Source organism: Nelusetta ayraudi, unplaced genomic scaffold (assembly GCF_046127955.1).
Source record: "Nelusetta ayraudi isolate G7.1 ecotype Tasmania unplaced genomic scaffold, CSIRO-AGI_Nayr_v1 ptg000003l, whole genome shotgun sequence".
NCBI classification, from domain to species: domain Eukaryota; kingdom Metazoa; phylum Chordata; class Actinopteri; order Tetraodontiformes; family Monacanthidae; genus Nelusetta; species Nelusetta ayraudi.
In genome coordinates, this window is record NW_027466053.1 from 2,445,691 (window position 1) to 2,465,621 (window position 19,931).

Consider the following 19,931-nt stretch of genomic DNA (forward strand, 5'->3'; position numbering starts at 1 on the left):
AATTCAGCCTGCAAAATGCACATAAAAGTAAAGTCATTTGACTCCGTGCAAGATGAACTACAACAGTGTTTCTCAAGCGTCTCCATTTTGTTAAACACAAAAACTTTTGTTACATTTCGTTGTCCGTGCAAGCTGTCAGAAGGGCTGCACAGCTGTCACAATGTAAGCGGGCGGTATTTTTGCTTTCCTTCGTCAAACTCATCAAATACACAATCCAACGCTCTCGTGGACAATATTTACCAACCATTCACTATGCTATTTAATAAAAGTGAAATGTTAGAAGATGGAGTTGTTTTAGAGGTAAATGCAAAGCCGGAATTCCATTCGAAACATGGCTGCTGGGCAAGGAAGTAGTTCCGACTATTTGCTCGTCGTAACGTTCCAATATTAGTTGTTGTTTTTTTTTATTGCGTGGTGGATGTGCAGGTTTATAACGTTTAAACGAAAGCTTTTTGGAGTAACTGGATTGTGTGTTTGAAGTTTGTTGAGGGAAAGCAAAAATATTTGCTGCTTCTATTGCGTCAGCTGCATACAACTCCCCAGATCTAACAACAGATTGCACCGACAACTGAGGGTAACAGACTTTTTTTTTTGTAAAACTATAGGAATAATGGCAATAGGCAAATTTAATAAAATGTTGAACTATCCCTATAGCTCTCACAAAAGACAATGTTGTATACCGTCAAAGTGGGGGGGAATCTTGAAATGTAAATGTTGTAGAGAACCACTGGTCAACAGTATTATGTTTTTTATTGTAAATTAGAATGTGAATAATAATAATAATAATAATAATAATAATAATAATTGCAAATTTAACTTTGACATCTTAAAATTTAGCTTAGAAGCTATAATAAAATATCTCTTTAAGGAAGAATTGTTTTTTTAATTGTCTTTATTGTTGGTTAGAATATGCCTCAAACAACTTAAAGCTAAATTGTTAAGGTAACTGCAAAAAAGGCCCTTATCAGATTAATCGATTAATCGTTTAAATAATCGCAATCATGAAAATAATCGTTAGTTGCAGCCCTAGTTTTTACAGGGTGGGGTTGTTGGCCCCACGCCCACCCCCCAACCTGGAGGGCAAGGTGCTGATTTTTGCCTGGACTCTACCCAGAATACCTTCCCGTCATGGTTGGACCTGCTGGGGACTGAGCCCCTACCAGTATAGCTACCCGGGTCATGGAGACACACAAGCTTCCCCACCATGACAAGATAAAGAGCACAAAGAAAGGGCAGAGAGATATAGGATAGGATTGTTTTTTTCATGTCACTGTGACATTAGATAATCAAGACCTGATGTGTGAGCACTGTATCTCCAGACGGCAGCTTGATATTGCGGGGAGACATGGGGGAAATGGGGAGGGGTCTGATGTGACGCGTGGGGACAAACAGTTTATTTCTGCTCTGGTTAGCAAACACAGCAGGCTTCAGCCTCTGCTCCCAAGAATAGACAGCAAAACAAAACAAAAAGAAACCAAGGAATTAACTGTTGATGAATCCATGTTTCTTACTGTTCCTGTACTGTACTGTACTGTAAATGAAACATGGCTATAATTTAGTGTGCTACGAGGAAACGTCAGATTTTTTTTAATAACCAAACTGTACTAATTTGCCTTGATTGTCATCTTTAGTGTTACCTGCCAAGAGATGAGAGATCTGATCCTAATCTGCTCACAGATGTTTTTGATTGGTTATAAAAATGCTCTCATGTCAGATTTCATGTTCAGCAGATGGATTTGTTGCCCTCAGACATCTGGCCTCCATACAAGCGTTGAAAAGTGAACTCTCAATTACGCTGTGAGGCCGAAAACTGCTCCAGTTTGTTAGCAGAGGTCAACTAATTAAACCTCGTACATTTATCCTGCACATAAAGAAAAAAAATGGGTCATGAAATATCTCCAGGAACTGCTGCCGCTGCGGCTGGACAACGATGGGGTTCAGAGATACTGCAGCTTCTGGAATAAACGTCTGTTGTGAGAGAACTTCAGCTGTGCTCTTGCTTTGGTCAAGCCGATGCAGACCAAAGCATATGCCTCGTAGAAAAAGCAAAAAAAAAAAAGCAAGGAAACCGCTTTTCACTCCGCTGCCGACTTCTCGTGTACTTTACCGAGTTTGTGACGTTTCTCTCGTGTTGTTGGTTGTGGTGAGGTTGTTGGGTCAACCTCAAGAGGTCGCTATTTACCCCTGTTGAAATTTGATGGAAAAATACCAAATTTAGAAAACAACAACAATGAGTAGCGTGCACGCTTCTCATTGTTGTTGTTTGTTAAAGAAATCTATTTACAGCATGCTGTAAATAGATTTCTTTATTCTTATCCCTCATAACAGTAGCATGACGATGGTGCATCTGTGACCAAATCTGGATTTTTCACTTTTCCAACGCTTATGTCATTCTGGAAAGGCCTGTAAGAGAGACAAAGGCATGACTCTTCATTTCAGAGGTGATCCACGAGGGATTAAAGGATTCCTAATCCATGTGTTGATGAGCGCAGAGCCCCCTGCCACCTTTTTTTTTTTTCTTTTTTTCAAATAAGACAAAGTAGTTTGTCTGGTCACAACAGCAACAGCACCAGAGGATCTTCACTAGGAGATGATGGACCAGTTGCCTGCAATGTGATGAGTTCGACAACATGAATAAAGAAAGCCGGTTAAAAACTATTCAGAGGGCTTTTTTCTCAGGTTTTTTTTCCTGTTGATCCTCCAGAAGTGAAGACAGTGGCTGAATGGTAAACTGCAGCAGGTCTGTCCTTTGGTTTCCTAATGTACAAATAAACAAGCAGTTCAGCCGCATCACAGATTTTATGTCTGTTGTGTCATCCGAGTGCGACCATCTTGAAAAGCTCCATGTCTGAACCTCGCCAGAGCTTCTATGTGGCCTCCTGACACACGTGGCGTCCAGCATACAGTATTTGGGAAACCAAATACTGTCTGTCAGGTTGAGGTACATTTGTCTCCCTCTTCTGAAAGACAGGGCTAGAGTGACACATGGGAATCTTCTTGAGCATCCAGATACTTCGGAGAAAAAAAAACAGTGGACAGACTAAACACGGCTGTACACTTTTATTACTTCAGTATTGATTTGGAGTTGTGAGGTTGGCAGAGGAAGGCAGGACGACGTGGTGACAAAATTAGATTTATCTTTTTATTTTTATTATTCATGATTATTATTATTGTTAACATACTGGCAGGTGTTCCTCCAGTCAACAGAAAAGAGGAAGCCTGAGTGAATGATGCCGTTCTCAGTCAGATGAGAGACAGAGATATTGTGCCAATACAAGCCAGTGGTGGTGATAAATATTAATAAAGGACAGGTGCTTCTGCACTTCTGCTTATTAAGTTTCTGGGAAACTCTCACTGCATATATGTACTATATATATATATATATATGTATATATATATATATGTATATATATATATATATATATATATATATATATATATATATATATATATACATATATATATGTGTGTGTGTGTGTGTGTGTGTGTGTGTATGTATATATATATGTATATATATATATATATATATATATATATATATATATATATATATATTGTGTGTATATACATACATATACACACATATATATTGGGCGTACTGTTTGTGCCAGAGTGACTGACACAACCACGTTGGCTGATTTGCGACAAATGTATATTTTCAAATCAATATTTTCAATATATAAACGCTGGCCAAAAAAATGTCTCTTTGACCTACTTTCTTGTTGAAAGTAGGTCAATGACAAGCAATTTTTATTTGTCTAAACATTTTTTTTCTTTTGACAAGAAGAAAAAAAAATCAAAATCTGTAATTTTTGTTGGGTTTTTGTTTTGTTGTTGTTCACTTCTCAACACAATCACACACACACACACACACACACACACACACACACACACACACACACACACACACACACAGCATCTCCTGTTGCTCTTTGTATGTGTGGAAGAATGCCCCCCCTGCCCCCTCTCTCTCACCCCACCATTACCCCTGAGGCCCTGGGGTATTCATCACCCAGTACTCCCCCCACCTTTCACCCAGACACCCCTACCTCCTCCCCCACTACTCCCCCCTTTTGTTTGCTTCTCCGTGTCACACCATGAAACAAAGCTGGTTGTTTTGACGGCATCAAACACCACATGATTTTTTTTTTTACGTAATCCCACTCTGCTTCACGCGCGCGCGCGCGCACACACACACACACACACACACACACACACACACACACACACACACTGTCTCTTTGGAAAAGAGACAGATTTGCCATTGAGAGGAGGAATAAAAAGCGTCCAGGGCAGAGCGCACACTCCCATTGCGACTCAACACTTTCAGATGAATAGCCAGTAACTGAAAGCCACGGGGGAAACAGAGGGAGGGAGACCATGGGAGTGAAGGGTGGAGGGAGAGGGAGGGATAGGGATAGGGCAGGAAGATGTGGTACGAAAAGGCTTGGGGGAAAAAAAACCAAAGGAGGAGGAAGGAAGTCAAGAGGAAAAGATAGAAGACCAGGAGGGAAAAGGAGAGTTGAGAGTGAGAGAAAAACTGGGAAGGTCCAAAAGAAGGGAGGTAAAGAGTGAAGGAGTGAGAGGAGACGTGGTGCTGCGGGGCAGCTAGGCTGATGGTGTCTGTGGCTGTTTGACTTGATTATTGAGTCGTGATGTTTAATCTGCACTGATGAATTTTCCAGAGATTTCACAGGAGAGGTGGCAACATGGGGGAAAGAACAGAACTTATTAGATTTGCACTTCGCTTCTGTCAACACAGAGGATGCAGCTGGAGTTTGACCACAGATGAGAAACCTGTTGTTGTTGTTGTCCAGCAGTGGTTCCCCACAGCACCAGAGAATTCGTTTTTTCCTGCTGCACCTCCTCCGTCATTCCATTGCTCGGAAAAGGGCTGTTTGCCTTGTGTAGGTAGAGAGGAGGAGGAGGAGGAATCACATGATGGAAATATAAGGTTTGGATGGATTTTAGAGCGCTGCCGCGAAGTGGTGTTGAAAAATATACAAGTATTTAGAGGGAAACAAAAATATTGGTCTTCTGAGAAAAAATATTGGAGATCGTTGGGACGAAGATGAGCTTCCAGAGAATGTAAAGGAAGGAAGAATGGAGGGGGGGGGGTGTGTGCAGGAAAATAAAACAGGGAGAGACGGAGAACAGGAAAAATGGAACCAGGGTTCAGAGTAAAATTGCATCGAAAAAGGTGACGGAAGCAGTGAAGGTGAGAAGGAAACGCAGGTGAGACAGCTGGAGGAAGGAAGTGGGAGGAGAAAAGTCTCTGCTGGAAAACTGGCAGGAAGAAAATAGAGAAGTTTGGGGTCAGAGGTGGAGGATGGAGAGGAGAGGAGGAGGGAGGAAGGGAGGGGGGGGTTCACCAAGTCCCCTCCTCCTCCTCCTTCCCCCCACGTCCTTCCACCACACAGTGTCCGGCGCACCGATCCCTTCCCAGTCAAACCAAACCAAAGCACGGCGTGCGTCTGCGCGCGCGCACCCCCCCCACCCACCCACCACCAATCCCAACAAACGCAGCCCACCCTCATCCTCACCCAGCATAACCACAGCCTCTCCAGCTCCAGCAGCAGCAGCAGCAGCAGCAGCAGCAGCAGCAGCCCACCGCCACCACCACCACATCCACCCCCACCGCAGGCAGATGGAGCCCTAGCCGCCCTCCCCAGCGCCCTACGGAGCCCAGCGTGTGCGAGAGAGCGAGCGGCTATGGAGGAGCAGCGCGGTCGGGCTGTAGTCTAGACCGTAGCGACACGAGCCGGAGCTTCCCCTCCTTCTGACACACACACACAGACGGAGACACTCGGCGCTACTCCCCGCCTGAACCAAAAGAAAAGCGTCCGGGAGAAAGAAGGATTCCTCTCCTCCTCCCCCCCCCCCCCAACCCCCCTCTTCTTCTACTACTTCGTGATCTTCAGTTTTCTGCACGTGCCCGCGGTCTGAGAGCCTGTCACCGAAGATGCAGCGGAAGGGGTCGAGACTCACGCTGCTGTCGTGCATCCTGGCTCTGCACTTGATCCCGCAGCCTGTGTACGGTAAGACCGACCGACACAATGCCACCACCACCACCTCCAGCTGCAGCACCACTGACCTCCCGCTCAGCACCTTCACACGCGACGACTAAACGTGCGCATTTTTCGTTTGTCTGCAAAAGAAAAAAAAAAAAACAAACGAAAAAAAAAAAAAAAACCCGCGTCCCCCTCGCGTTCCTTTCTTGCCCCCAAAAGGAGGTCAGTGAGCCTCGGATTGTAGGTTAGCGGGCTCCCCGCACTCAGCTGGCCACTGCATCAGTAAAACTTTTTTTCTTTTGTTGCTCGCTGACCTCATTCTCAACGATTGCATCTTCAGTAAACCACAAAAGATGAAAATGTCCGATTTTTCTTTAGGGGGACAGGGGCTGGGGGGAGGCGGGGTAACTCATCTCTGAACACCAAATATCAGCCAGTGTCTGCTGTGTTGATGTCAAGAAAGGTTTTTTTTTTTTTTTTTTTTTTTTTTTTTTGTCCCTCGTTTTGTTGGATGAATAATTCTGTTTCGAACATCGTGTTCCTGCGGGGATGTCACACGCCACAGAAGATGGAATCAACCCGAAATTAGGTCACATTAAAGACACGAGTGGGGATGCGGCCACGCACCGCTGCAAGAGGGCAAAAAAAAAAAAAAGGAATAAGAAATTTAAAAAAAAATCCAGTTAATGATGAACTATATTTAATATATAATTGCTCATAAGATTGTGCAGAAGGTTTTTTTTTTTTTTTTTTTTTTTTTTTTTTTTTTAATATATATATATATATAGACACACAATTTAATTCCGTCTGGGCCTTCCTGTGTGTGACAGAGACAGCCGTCTGCAGGAGAAGCAGGTCAGGAAACGAGCGGCTGGAATATTTCGGGCGAACAAGGAGAGCGGAATTATTTCAGATAAAGGAAAAAAAGAAAAAAGAAAAAAATGAGACACGTGTGACAGCGTCCAGCCGATGCAGTAAAGCTCGGTCCCCGGAGGCGCACTGGCTCTGCCGCCACACAAAGGCGAGGATTAGAGCTGGAGGGGGGGGAGTGAGGGGAAGGTGGAAGGAGGGGTGAGATGATGAATAATTCATGGCGGGATGTGGACGGACATTCTGATACACAGGGAACAAAAAAAAAAAAAAAACACCAGAAATCGAGGTTCTCTGTGTGGTTTGTCCCTTTCCCCCCCATTTTTTTTTTTTTTTTTTTTTGCGTGTCTAAGAGTCACTGCGCGCTCCCGGCGGCGCGCTGTCAGATTAATGATGCAGGAGCGCGCGCGCGCGATCGCGCGACACGGAGCCAGTGTGGCGTTATAATCCAATATATAATCTGGTTGATTCCTGTCATGGCTCTCTCGCAGCAGCGGCGTGCAGACGCCCCCCCCCCCCCAAAAAAAAGTGTCACTCTGGGTTTTTTTTTTTTTTTTTTTTTGTGAAGATGCGTCTGGAAACACAACCAGGCGACTATTAGCTGCACATCTGCGCCCCATATTTAATGCAACATGCTGCCAAATGATCTTCCTTTAGGCTGTTTGTTAGAAAAAGAAAAAGGATGACTTGAACTGTCCTGCTACCAAACAAACAAAAACCCTACTAAGCACCCATAAAGATCTAGCAGGTTAGATTTTCTGCTCAGTGGTGGAACACAAGGCATGATGCACCGTCAACCTACAGCCAGTAGCCATTCAGAAATGTTAGCTTAGCATTGAGACATCTGGCACTGACCAAACGGCAGTTGATATTGAAATAATTTCATTATATGCTCACAAAAATGACATTAACAGTGATAATAACACACGTTTAATCTGTGGTGGCTGCTATTTAGCATCAAAACTGGGAATGGAAACGAGCTAGCTCAGTGAAAAGGTTGGCTAATGCCTGCCCTCATCTAACATGGCATAATTTGTCACGTCTGTGTGGAATCCTTACCGAAACTTCAACATACTGATTGACAATATGAGCAAACAATTGCTCATACTGTCAATATGAGCAATAAAAAAAAATGTGGCAGTTAACTTTGAGTTTGTTTGAAGTTGATGTTAACCATTAAACAACTGAATAGAAATAATGATAATAATAAATAAAAAAAAAAACTCATGACACTACAGACCTAAAGTATGCTCTTTCTTGGAGTTTTTAACCTTATTTAAACCAAACCTTTTAATATTTGACACCTATTTCCTGTGCTAAAGCCATACATACATCGCCACATTTCAATTTCCAACCCCCCACTCACACAGGTGAGGCTCAGGAGTGTTTCCGTTCTTCACCGCACAAGATATCAGATTGTGTGCTTGTTGCCTAGCAACCAAATACGAGGACTGGGAATATTTCCCAGAGTGGCAAATTGCATCATTGCATCTCAAAAGCCATCAAGTGATAAAAGTGAGCAGAACCCCAACCAAAAGAGGAGGACGAGTGTTTGGGTTCGGTGGTGAAAAGCTCAGTTTCAACTCAGGAAGAGAGAAACCAGCCCCACTGATCAAGATTCTGTCGTCTCCGACCTTTGGAGTGTTTGTGAGGATGAACTGGAGCTGTGCGTGCGCTTGGTCCAAAGACGCTCTTGACTGAATGGTTGCGCAAAGTGGAAATCAAACAGATTAATAAAAACAGAGTCTTCTCATTGAAATCCCCTCAGCCATTTAACCTGGTAACTGGATAGATTTTTTTTTGTTGTTTTATTTTCGTGATGACACTTCGCTGTTGCTGCTGCTGCTGCTGCTGTGGCACGGTGTGAAGACGAGGCCAAGCGGAACCTTCAGTTCTGTTCTCACCATTTGCAATCTCGCGATCCTCCTCCGTCCGCCTTCTGTGTATTGAATAGCAAAGACTTGTCCGCCCCTCCCCCGCACGTGCGGCTAGGGCTGGTAACGAGGTGATAGACGAAGTGATGGATTTTTTTTTGGATGCCTCCTCTCCTCCTCCTCCTCCTCCTCCTCCTCATCCCCCCCCCCCCCCCTCTCTGGCCTGCTGACACATATCTGCTTGCTGTGGCAGGTCATGTGACCACAGCGGCGAGCGCCAGAGTTAATCTTCAAGCCAAGGCAAGCCAAATGCAAATGGTCCAACAAAGCCTTCGGTTTTAGCAGGAAGCTGCATTTCTCATTGGCTTCTGGACATGTACTGTCTAAAATCTGTTTTGTTTCTTGAAGGCTGCCCAACTAAAGTTATGAAAATGGAAAGATAAAAATAGGACATTTATATAATGATTATTAAAAATGATGAGGAGCAGCAGCAGCAGCGTCCTGGCGTCCAGACCCTTCTTGCAGGAAGCTCCATCTGTCACATGACATTATTAAAAGCAGTCAGCAAGTTAGTGCAGTCAGCAAGAGCTAAACCACGAAAAGCAAACAAAATGTTTTATTGATTTCTTGTTTCTGTTTCACGATGAAAAAAAATCTTCTTGACAGCATAAAACTGAGATTGGTGGTGGGTTTTCCGCCCTCTTCCTCAATCCTGGTTTAAATCTCTTTGTTAGGGAGCAAAGCGATCCTAATCCTATTTGTCGTCGTGTCCCACCTGCTTTCTGCCTGCAGGCCAGCCAGCATTGGATGAAGTGGCCGGCTGGAGCGGCTGCTGCTGCCTCCTCCACCTATTACCTGTTTGTTTGGGTTTGCACATGTTCTCCGAGAGCAGACATGAAAGGGCCCTGCTTATTTTTTTCCCCCTTTTTGCTTGGAAAATATATGGAGAGTCATTGACTGGTCCAAAAAGTCTGAAATCAGCCTGAGCAAAGAAATGGACAAGTCCTAAATCTAGTTTTTTTCTTGATCTCAAGATGAATAGTAATTGGACTAAGATGGTGCAACTTGAATTGTTGGTGGTTGTTTTTAACGTGTTTTTAAATGGCCATTTTTGCGAGATCCCATTGAAAACATTCTGAATCACTGTGTCAGATTGTGACCGGCTGTAGACGGAAACAGATTGGAGCTGACGAGGTGTTGCCCTAATTGGTGCAATGTTTCTTAGCGTTGTCAAGCTAATATTTGGGACATTTTTTTTATTTTTATTTATTTTTTTTATAGAATTTCAGACGACTGTCTTTGAGTATGAACTCAGGAATGGGCATCATCCTCTGCTGCCTCCTCCTTTCTTGTCCTTGTCAGCCTCGCAGGTGTTTCTTTTCTCTTCCTCCTCCGCTCACAGGTGTGACAGGGCATGTTCTGCCCCGGTCTTGTTTTTTTTTTTTTTTTTTTTCTAATAGGATGGAAAAGGTCATCGGAGAAAGTTTTGGGGGCGAGCTGATGTAACATCCTCCTCCTGTCCTTCCAAGCAATTAGCATACAGTATGTGCACTTCTTTCCCTCGCTGCTGAGTTGGCGTTGCTTTCAAAGTCTGAGTGCCCTTGAACGGCAAATTGCATGTAGTTGTGTATGTGTGTTTAAGTGTGTGCATGTAACTAAGAGAGAGCTGGTGAAAAAAAGGATGCTCGATGGAATCAGAGCACATCTTTTAGCTCATGTGTAGGCTTCCACCTGTCTCTCAGTGTGTGTGCGTGTGTGTGCGCGTGTGTGTGTGTAGACTGTGCGCGTCCTTGAAGCGATGCGAGTCATCGAGTTCACGCTCGTTCACGGTTGCCTCGTTGCCTCGCGACGCTCTTCCACTGCCGCCGCTGCTGCTGCACACGGTGTTATTAGCATTCTATCCGACAGTCTCAACCCACTGTGAAGACACACACATGCACGCACGCACGCACGCACGCACACACACACACACACCGAGGACTAAAAGCGAGTCGAGAAGAAATGCAGATAAATCCTGTGTTTATTTGATTTATGCGTTGCTCCCTTGTAACCGTTGTACATCTGAATAGACTCGGTTGAGAAAAAAAACACTGTTGCGATGTTAAAGTGAGGGAGCAGCCTCTCTATTAATGGCTGGGAAATAAAAACCAAAAATCTTTTCCTTGGCTATTAAATCTGCCCGGAGGATTAATCGGCTCACATGATGAATAATTGATTGTATCTGCGTGTGAACGCGTGAGATTTGCTGTTAGACCCTGAAATACTTGTTCATCCTGGAGTATTTTTTCCATAGTGTGAGGTATATTTTTGTGAGAGCGCGCGTGTGTGTGTGTGTGTGTGTGTATGTGTGACGGTAATAATTTTAACAACGTAATCATGTGGACGGGGTGATTTTTCTTTTTTTGAAAAAAAAAAAGAAGACGCGCACAAGTTGTCAGGAGGAAAGGAAAACACTTGTAGAGTCAAAGAGAATAAATGCGAGCAACTGATTCCAAAATCAATTTGGCAGTGAAGATTTAGAGGAGGAGGAGAGAGATGGAGAGAGGAGACGTCGGGATGGGTAGAATGAAAAGAGAGAAAAAGCAGGTTTTGTGCACTTCTTTTTCACATCGACGTTCACGAGCACTGAGCAAAGATTCAAATGAGCCCTCCGTGGATTATTCATTAGGAAGTGTCGGAATGTGTGTGTGTGTGTGTGTGTGTGTGTGTGTGTGTGTGTGTGTGTGTGTTTCTCCTGAGGCTCAAGTATTTGAAGCAGTGGCAATCGATGGAAGGGGTTAAAGAGGCCCCTCCCTCCCTCACTGATCCAATCATCTCTCTCCTGCCGGCTACGTCCAGAGATCCTCAGGAATCCATTGCAGCAGCAATGTTTCTGTTCCCATGCCGCAGTCGTGCAGTTGTGTGGAAGCAAGTTTTTTGATCAACGTAGACACCGCAAATATTGGACTGCATACGGACCTTCATCTGAGCGGCTATTGGCTTGGTTGTCTCTCGTGGTATCGTGTGGTGTTTCAAGTGGTAATATGTGAAGTAATGTGATGCTAATTTCATCTGCATCGCAACAGAAAAATTGCTGTCGTCGTTGTTTTTGACCAATTGAAGTGGCCATTAATACAAACTATTCTGACTGTTCCAACGTTGCAATTAATTTGTTGCAAAAAAAAATTGTGAGGCGCTGACACGAGTAGAAGTGGCTTTATGAATCGATAAAACCTCAAAATTTCACTTGTTACAACAGTCAGTGCTTAGCTGGGTTGTTGGATTAGTAAAATGTGACACTAGCATCTCTGCTCTTCTTCGAGGGACACAATTGTGTCATCGGCAAATTGCGCCAGAGCTCGAAGGGCTGATTAAAGGCATAAACACCTTTCCAGACCTTTCCGCCCTCAAACAGTCCCCCTTCTGGGTCGGCAAGCTAGCCGGCAGCCTCGAATGTGTCAAAACCAATCAGATTCCCCATACTCAGTTTGTCACCGCCAATCAGGGAGCCCCGAAGCCTGCGGGTGGCTTGCTGGGGTCTCCCCCCCCCGCCTCCCAACTTTGTCTGAAGTGATCTGGATTAAACAAAAGGCGAAGTGACCTGAGGGTCGGCGTCTCGCCAGCTCAGAAGCCATGAGCACTTGGCCTCAAACAGACACACACACAGACACACGCACACAAACAGGCAGATGAGCCAAAATGGTCTCATTATGACCACCAACACCCGGTGCCAGACGAGTTGGACTCGACCCTAATTACCAGCGGGGTTATGATGGCACAGTGACCAGACAGACACAAAGCCTCAGTGTCAGCAACAGCGAGGAAACTCTGTTTTGGTTACGCAAAAGAGAGAAAGCAAACACACAAAGAGTCTTTGATTGTGTGTCTTTCACCTGATCTGTCCCCGAAACCCTGAACCTGGACCCGGGTCTGGGTCCGTTCTGACCCGACCCTGGACTGACCTTGCTAGCCACTGTCTGCTCTGCCAGCCTGGTTGGACCCGCCAGTGCTGCAGAGGTGGAAGAACTATTTGGTTTTTCCTATCGTCCCACCCCTTTATTGTTTTGTCTGAGGCAGTTTTGGGGTTTGAGAGCAAAAGGCAATGTCAGTTATGCAAATTTGAACGTCCTCAGCGGCTTTGTTGCGTCTGCGGCGACCCGATGTGACTTTTTCCCTGCAACCTAAAACCGAAGTTTGTGGGTTTTTGAGCTCAGCTGGAGTCTCGTCAGCGCTCTGGAGGCCCAGCTGCCTGCCCAGAAAGCCCCCCCCTCCCCCGTTAATCCAATTAGTCTAACGAGGAGGTGAAAGAGAGACGACTGCACTTAATTGGATCTCAGTCCGGAGAAGACGGCCGGGGTAGAACTCTGTGTGTGTGTGTGTGTGTGTGTGCCAAGGCTTTAACTAACTTGAACTTTAACTTGAAAGAATTATTCTGGTGTGTCTGAAGAGAAGTCCGGTTCAATGTGGAGATAAGGTTTTTTTTTGTTATTGATGTATGATGAGTGATCAATTTCTGATTCCTCGTTCCCCATTTCTGACAGAAAGGGACTGAAATTATTGTCAGCAATCACGACTTCTGAAGGTCTCCTATCTTCTGTTCTACAAGGGACAGTGTTTGTTTGTTGTAGCTGCAGCAATAAAAAAAAAAAACATTTTTGCAGGGGGCTTCTAATTTTGGTCATTTCTTCGTGTTGGTGGGTAGGGATTTAACGATTACGGGTAAAATGATAAACCGCGGTAAAAGAAAAAGTCAGACGGTTAGTATTACCATTTCAAATTTTAATCATCATTAAAACCGTATTTGATTCCCGCAATTTGAAAACCTACTGCTCATTGCTCAGAAACGCAGCAGCAGCCCCTCAGACACATGCGCAGTGTACAATCTTTGGTTGTAAAACATGGCGGAGGAAAGTTCGCTGTCAAAAAAGGCAAAGTCTGAAGTCTTGGATGTGTTTCTGTTATGACAACGATGCTGAGGGGAAACGTGTCGAGGATTATCAACCTGTCTGCAGAAAATGCCAAAATGCCAGAAAAAGGGTGGAAACACTTCCAATTTGATGAGCCATCTCCGTGACCACCACCCACAACTATGCAACAAGTTTAAGGTAAGTTAACTTCTAGCTGAATGCATGACGTGGGGACATAGAGTCCCCTCTATAGTGGAAATGTCTGTTTGTCTTTTAAACTTTCCTATAGTTCGTCAACAAAGCAAACTGAAGTTTTAAGTGTTACCTAACGTTACTCCTGTAAAAATACAACATCATTGGTGTGACTGGCGAGTCGGTGCGTTTCTGCTCCAGCACAATATTAGCTCCGCTGCAAGTTATGTCATAATATTTACAATATACTGCATGTAAAGTTAATGTTCTGAAATCTGTTCACACGTCGATATGTTCCCGTTACCCTAACCTGCAAGCAACCTTATCCCTAATCCCAACCGCACGTTTAGTGCCTGTGTGTGATTGTGAGCGATGATAATAACAATAATGATCAAATGATAATAATAACAATAATAATAATAATAATAATAATAATAATAATAACACTAATAATAATGATAAATTTGCTTTTCCCTTATTTACAGACGGGCGTGTAGCAGGCAAACCCAGTGCAAACCCTGCTACAGCTACAACATCATCATCAGTGACACAAACCGTACAGCAAGCATTTCAAAGACATGGTGCTTATGCACCTACATCCAAATATGCTAATTGCAAAGGACATGATGTCATTTCATAATGTTGATATGCACATTTGGTTTGTACTTCCTGTACAGGTTGTATGTTTGATGTTCTTTTAATGTTTCTGCCAACAAAAAATACATTGTGCGTTTTCAAAATAAAACTTGGTTCAATGATTTCAGTGTGTGTGTAATACTTTTTTTTTTTTTCTCTAACATTTTCAGCACATTTCACCAATACCGTGATAATAATGATAATCCTGATCATTTTTGTCACAATAACCGTGATGTGAAATTTTCACTCTTGTGTAGTTGTAGGTGTGAGGTGTGATGGTTGAAGGACACGTGCGGACGTTGATCTCTTGAGGTTGCAAACCTTCAGCAGACAAGCCGCGCCCCTTCTTTCTCACTTTCCTGTTTCCTTCCTGTCTTACCTTCCTGTCACAATGCATCACATTCATCTTCCCCTTCCTCACCCAAACCCCTCCTCCCCCACGCTGCTGTCTGTCTTCCCGTCTGCCCACTGCGTATCTGTCAGGTTCCCGTGGAGGGCTTGCTTCCCTCAGGAGATGCAGTCGGACTCGCTGCGGCCTTAATGAGCTGTCAGCTGAGTGTCGACGGGCCGGACGAGACAAACAAGACAACGAGCTTCACTGCAGGAAACCGTGCTTTAAGGTTTTATTGCCTTTTGCCCTTTCAGCTGTAGTATGAGAAGCTTTTTTCGAAGGTGGTTTCTTCTGGCTGATCGTTGATGTGTTCAACAGTCGTGGATTGTGGGGGGGAGGGGAGGGGAGGGAGGAGGAACACACCCACCCCCCTGCCTCGACTGGGTTGCAAAACAAAGGATTCCATTTACTGAAGGCGTCCACCTGCTTCAAAGGCCCGATTACGATGCGGCTGCACGTTCGGTCGCCGTGAGTCTTGCTGCTGGAGATCCACCAAGTTTCTTCCCATTGGGAATGTCACCTTGAGGGTAGGAGGGAGGGGGGGGGGGCACAATGTGCGGATCCACCCGCCCTGCAGGAGAAATCTGTTATTAAACACAAGGCGCCACTTAATTTCCTTAAATGGGAAACAGAAGCGGCGCCGACAGTCGCTCGGTGTGCAGACGCTGAGGCTTTTGCTGACTGAGTCTTTCTTTTTTAATATCAATTCTCCCGGATGTCTGAGTTTTTTTTTATAAAATTAATAATTGAAACCAAATTGTTGCGAAAAATCCTTATAAACCTGATTTGTCTCGGAAGGGTGTGGACAGAAATTGTGTGTAATCGTGGTGATTCGTCTAGCTTGGTACAGTTGTTGATTTTTTGTTGTGTGCGTTGACTCATTTCCTGTCATCTGTGTTTTATAAAGATTTAAACAGACTGAGAAATTGTGATTCTGTGAGGAGTGGACGGCGGTGACGTCGATCTGAGCTGAAGAAGTTTCTGCTGCTTGAATTCCTGATTCTTCTTGTTTTTTTTTAATTCAGTTAAGAACCATTTCATGGATTCATGCATTCAGACATGGATCAAACATATTTCGGTCTTATGAGGAGGAAATTCCTGGGATACCAAACGTGACATGTCATTTTCCTGTGACCGCTACCAGCTCCATCCTGATTGGACGTGACGAGGGAAACATTTGGCCCGACAGTCTGCAGGCTCGACTGTCAGATGGCTGCTTTTATCGTTTCAGTGTGTCTCTCCGTTGAGTTTCGCCAGCTAGAAAGTGCAAAGGATGGTTAAAAAAAATAAACGCCAGCATTGTGAGACTGCTTACGCCTGTTTTATGGAAGGATTATTTCAGGATTCTTACATATGGTGTCCTTTAGCTGCTCCACCCAAAGCCCCGGTTGATTTACAGTCTATCTGGGGAACAGATGGCTGCACTTGGTTGGTGAAGTTGCAGGTTCCTGTTGCCAACTTTAAGCATGGCCAGTCCGACACGACCCAGACTTGCCCTGTGACCCCTGACCTGAGGTCGGTTCAGGTCCACTTGGGTCATGATGTTAAATCTGAGGCGACTGGTTCTCAGGTGGAAGAGAAACGCCACCACCTGAACCGTCCCTCCCACCTCATCTCTGTTCAGCAACTCGTCTCCAACATCTCGCAGGTCCGAATGAATGGACCGCCGGCCGGTTGGCCAGTCGTCCGTCCAGCTGGAGCTTTGCCGAGTGCCCGGGAGACTTTTGGAGATTAAAGTCCCAGAGGGCTGCAGCTTATCTTCAGTCAGCAAAGATCCCGACAGATATCCCTGCATATGGCGGTGAAGGCCGTTCACCAAAGCAAAGCTCCTTACTCCAACCAGTCCATGCAGTTAAGCAGTTGCAAAGGTTTCAATTTTGGTTTTGTCATAATAATGATAAAGTTTTAAACAATGTTTTGTCATTCAGTCGCGTTCCAAGTATTTACTTTTGACTCACTGGAAAATGAGCCTCTAGTTTTGGAAACGTCCGTCGCTCAGACGTCGGCCTTTTCCACCAATATATTGCATTAAGACATCACTTCCTGTGTGGAGGAAACATTGTTGTGTTCTTGTATTTTGCATAATATGGAAGCATTGTGAGAAGACAAGACAAGTGGTGCGACCTCACTCCTCTCCACTGTTACAGTGTTAACAGTGTTACTGTTGAAAAAAAAAAAAAAAAAAAAAAAGATGAAAGGAGAGGCCAACACGGAAAATGATCTAATTGTCCCCTCCCACCTTATCCTCCGACTCCCTCCGTCCCCCATCGCTGCCGTCTTTGGTCGATGCGAAACTCTATAAAAGCTCCTCCTATCAATCAAGCCGTTGCCTCTGTGGCCGTTTCCTCAAACGTCTCAAACTGCTCCCCCACTTCAAGACCACATTGTCTGGGTCCCGCCAAGATCATCACTTCCCCCCCACCGCACTAACCCCTCTTCAAATCCCCGCCCTATAATCCCTAATCCCAGCTCCTCGCCATTCAAGTACATTAGTGAATTATTCCTTTAATCCAAAGCGACCGTAAAGCAGCTTTCTGGTCGGCTCCCAGATGAAGTTGCTCGCCGCCGCAGTTTAAAGTATACGGCCAATCGCCTCTCGTTTTAATTTGTTTCACCTGACGGGCTCAGTGCCAGACGAATCCAAGCCTCCCGCCTCCACCAAACCTGTTGAGGGAAGTGGGAAGTGTCTGCTAAAGGAAGTAAAGCAACCGTTTGGCTGTATGTGGATGTTTTGTATTTACAGTTCTGGTGCAAACAAGAGCAGATGTTGCCTTCACAACAGCCTCAGGATGTGTTATTGTGTTAGTGGTCTGGTGCTAGCTGGAGCTAGCCAGACTGGACACTGCTAGGGAAATTATAAGATGCCGTGTGAAACTACTCACGGTAACTTTATTACTTTGAATCACATTTAATTGTTATTGGAAAGCCTTCAGTTCACAACATGAGAAACAAAAACAACAAATCTGTTGCGAACAAGTTAGGCCGACTACCGAGACGTAAAAAAAAAAAAAAGAGACAACAAAAGGAGTCTCAGCCACCAGTCTGTTTTCGGCTAGAAAATCCTGTTTTCAACTATTCTGCACATTTTGCTCGGACCATCAGCCTCAGTTTGCCGTTCGGTCTGTGTGTAGGCTTCAGACCAGAATGAGGTTGTGGCCCTGGTTTTATTTGACTTGGTAACAAGTGCAGGGTTGCATTCAATGTCATGTGCTGTGCTTGTTTATGTCTTTCAACATGAACAAATGACCCTCCTCAGGACTATATTCTTTAATGCCAACGAGTCTCATCTCTGTCAATCAGGATCTGCTAGCAAATCTTACATTTAGGGGCTGAAACTTTGCGGATCGGTACAATGTGGCGGTATTTCCTCTTCTGTTTTACTTTGAAGTGCAGCAGCTCTGCGATTATCTAGTCGGGGCTAGAAGTTCATATTGTTGTTGAGGTTTTTATCTGGATTTAGATAAGGATCCACATTTTCCAGCCAGTAATATTTATCGTACCTTGCCTCGTCTCTCCTGTCCTCTTGTAGGAAACGTGGTCAGTGGAACCAATGCCACCGAGCTGCACGCCGCCAACGTGACCTTGCCGCTTACAGAGGAGGATGGACCTGCCAAGGCCAACGAGATGACGGCACCTGACGGGGTCAGCACTGTGACCATGAGGGCAGGCCGAATCCCCCGCGCCGGTGAGGAGGAGGAGCAGAGCAGCGGCATGTTTGGCGAGACGCTGGTCCCCACGGTGGAGGAAGCGGGAGCGGTGGCTCCGCCCCAAATCAGCCCTGACTCTGCCGAGACGGAGCACCTGCTGCCGGGCGTACCCCGTGGGCCGAAGGTGTCCGATGGTGAAGAGGAAGAGGAGGAGGAAGGGGAGGGGCGTCTGCCGCACACCGACCCTCCCTGGATCCACGCCAAGGACACGGGAGTCTTCGATCTGGACCGCCTCTTCACCACCACCGCCGCCACCACTGCTTCGTCCTCGGCCCCGTCCTCGGCCCCACCCAATCCCTCTAACCCCGACGTCCTCCACGTGGACTTCTTTGACCCCTCCTCCCGCGGCCGTGGCCTGGACCTGGCCCCGCCCTCCCCCTCCTCGCTGGCCCACGAGCTGCAGGGTGGAGACCCCACCTCCTGGGCCATGCCAGACAACTACGACTACCTCACCCCGTACGAGGACGGCGTGTCACCCACCGCCGATGAATACTCCTACAGCACCACCACCGACGCCTACGAGACCGACGAGGACCTGCGCCTCTCCACCGGCTCCCGCTCCAAGGCCCCCCGGGTCCCGGCCTCCGGTGCCGGACTCCCCGGTTTGGGCGCCCCGGTGCCCAACGTCCCCGTGGCTGCGGCGCCCCCGGTGGTGGACGGCTCGGACGGGATGGGTGGCTGCCGCGTCGGCTACCAACTGGTGAACGGCAGCTGCCGCTCGCCGTGCGACGCGCAGCCCAGCTACTGCTACAATGGAGGACAGTGCTACCTACTGGAAGGGATGGGGGTCTTCTGCAGGTACGGCGCCACCTGGTTACACAGTCAGCAGCGGCATGACGTGGTTAGGAAACACGCCATAACATTTTAATGAGCATGAATATAATAATTTCTTAGGTAAACGGAACGATGCACGATGCAGTTACAGTTCGGAAAAATGTCCAGCTTACTATTTCCAGCCCTGCAGATGTGCCATGGTCCGCTTGCAGCACCTTGAGGTTTTGACGACCCTATGTTGGTTTTTCTAGTTGCGAGCCGACTGTCTCTCCGAACGTCTCACGACACTTTGTAGTTGTAGGCTATAGCTATGACCAACGACCCACTTGTTTTCGGTTCCGGCGATAGCAACACAAATCTGGAGGTTTGACTCTGCACCAGCGTAAAGAACAATGTGGAAGTGAAGGTTTTAGAAAATCCAAAAATAAACTTCCAACTATTGTAAAACAGTTTTAAAAAAAGATCTCTGTGTAAAAATTTACCCTCCTGCAGCACAGACTGACCAAACAGCCGAACTGTGTACTTTGCAAGCATCTCCTGTGGCTTCAAATGGAGCTCATAAACACGAAAAGATGAATCACAATTGCATG

At 45.7% G+C, this 19,931-nt stretch overlaps 1 protein-coding gene across 20 annotated transcripts in view; it reads left to right on the forward strand.

Annotated features, from left to right (window-relative positions):
* Positions 1-5,877: 5,877 nt before the first annotated feature.
* Positions 5,878-19,931, forward strand: part of cspg5a (chondroitin sulfate proteoglycan 5a) — a 30,665-nt gene continuing 16,611 nt past the window's right edge. For all 20 annotated transcript variants that reach the window (XM_076029591.1, XM_076029601.1, XM_076029522.1 and 17 more), the window contains exons 1-2: positions 5,878-6,038; positions 18,390-19,365. In XM_076029591.1, coding sequence (XP_075885706.1) covers positions 5,963-6,038; positions 18,390-19,365 — 1,052 coding nt within the window. In that variant the 5' untranslated portion in view covers positions 5,878-5,962. The remainder of the gene's footprint in view (positions 6,039-18,389; positions 19,366-19,931) is intronic.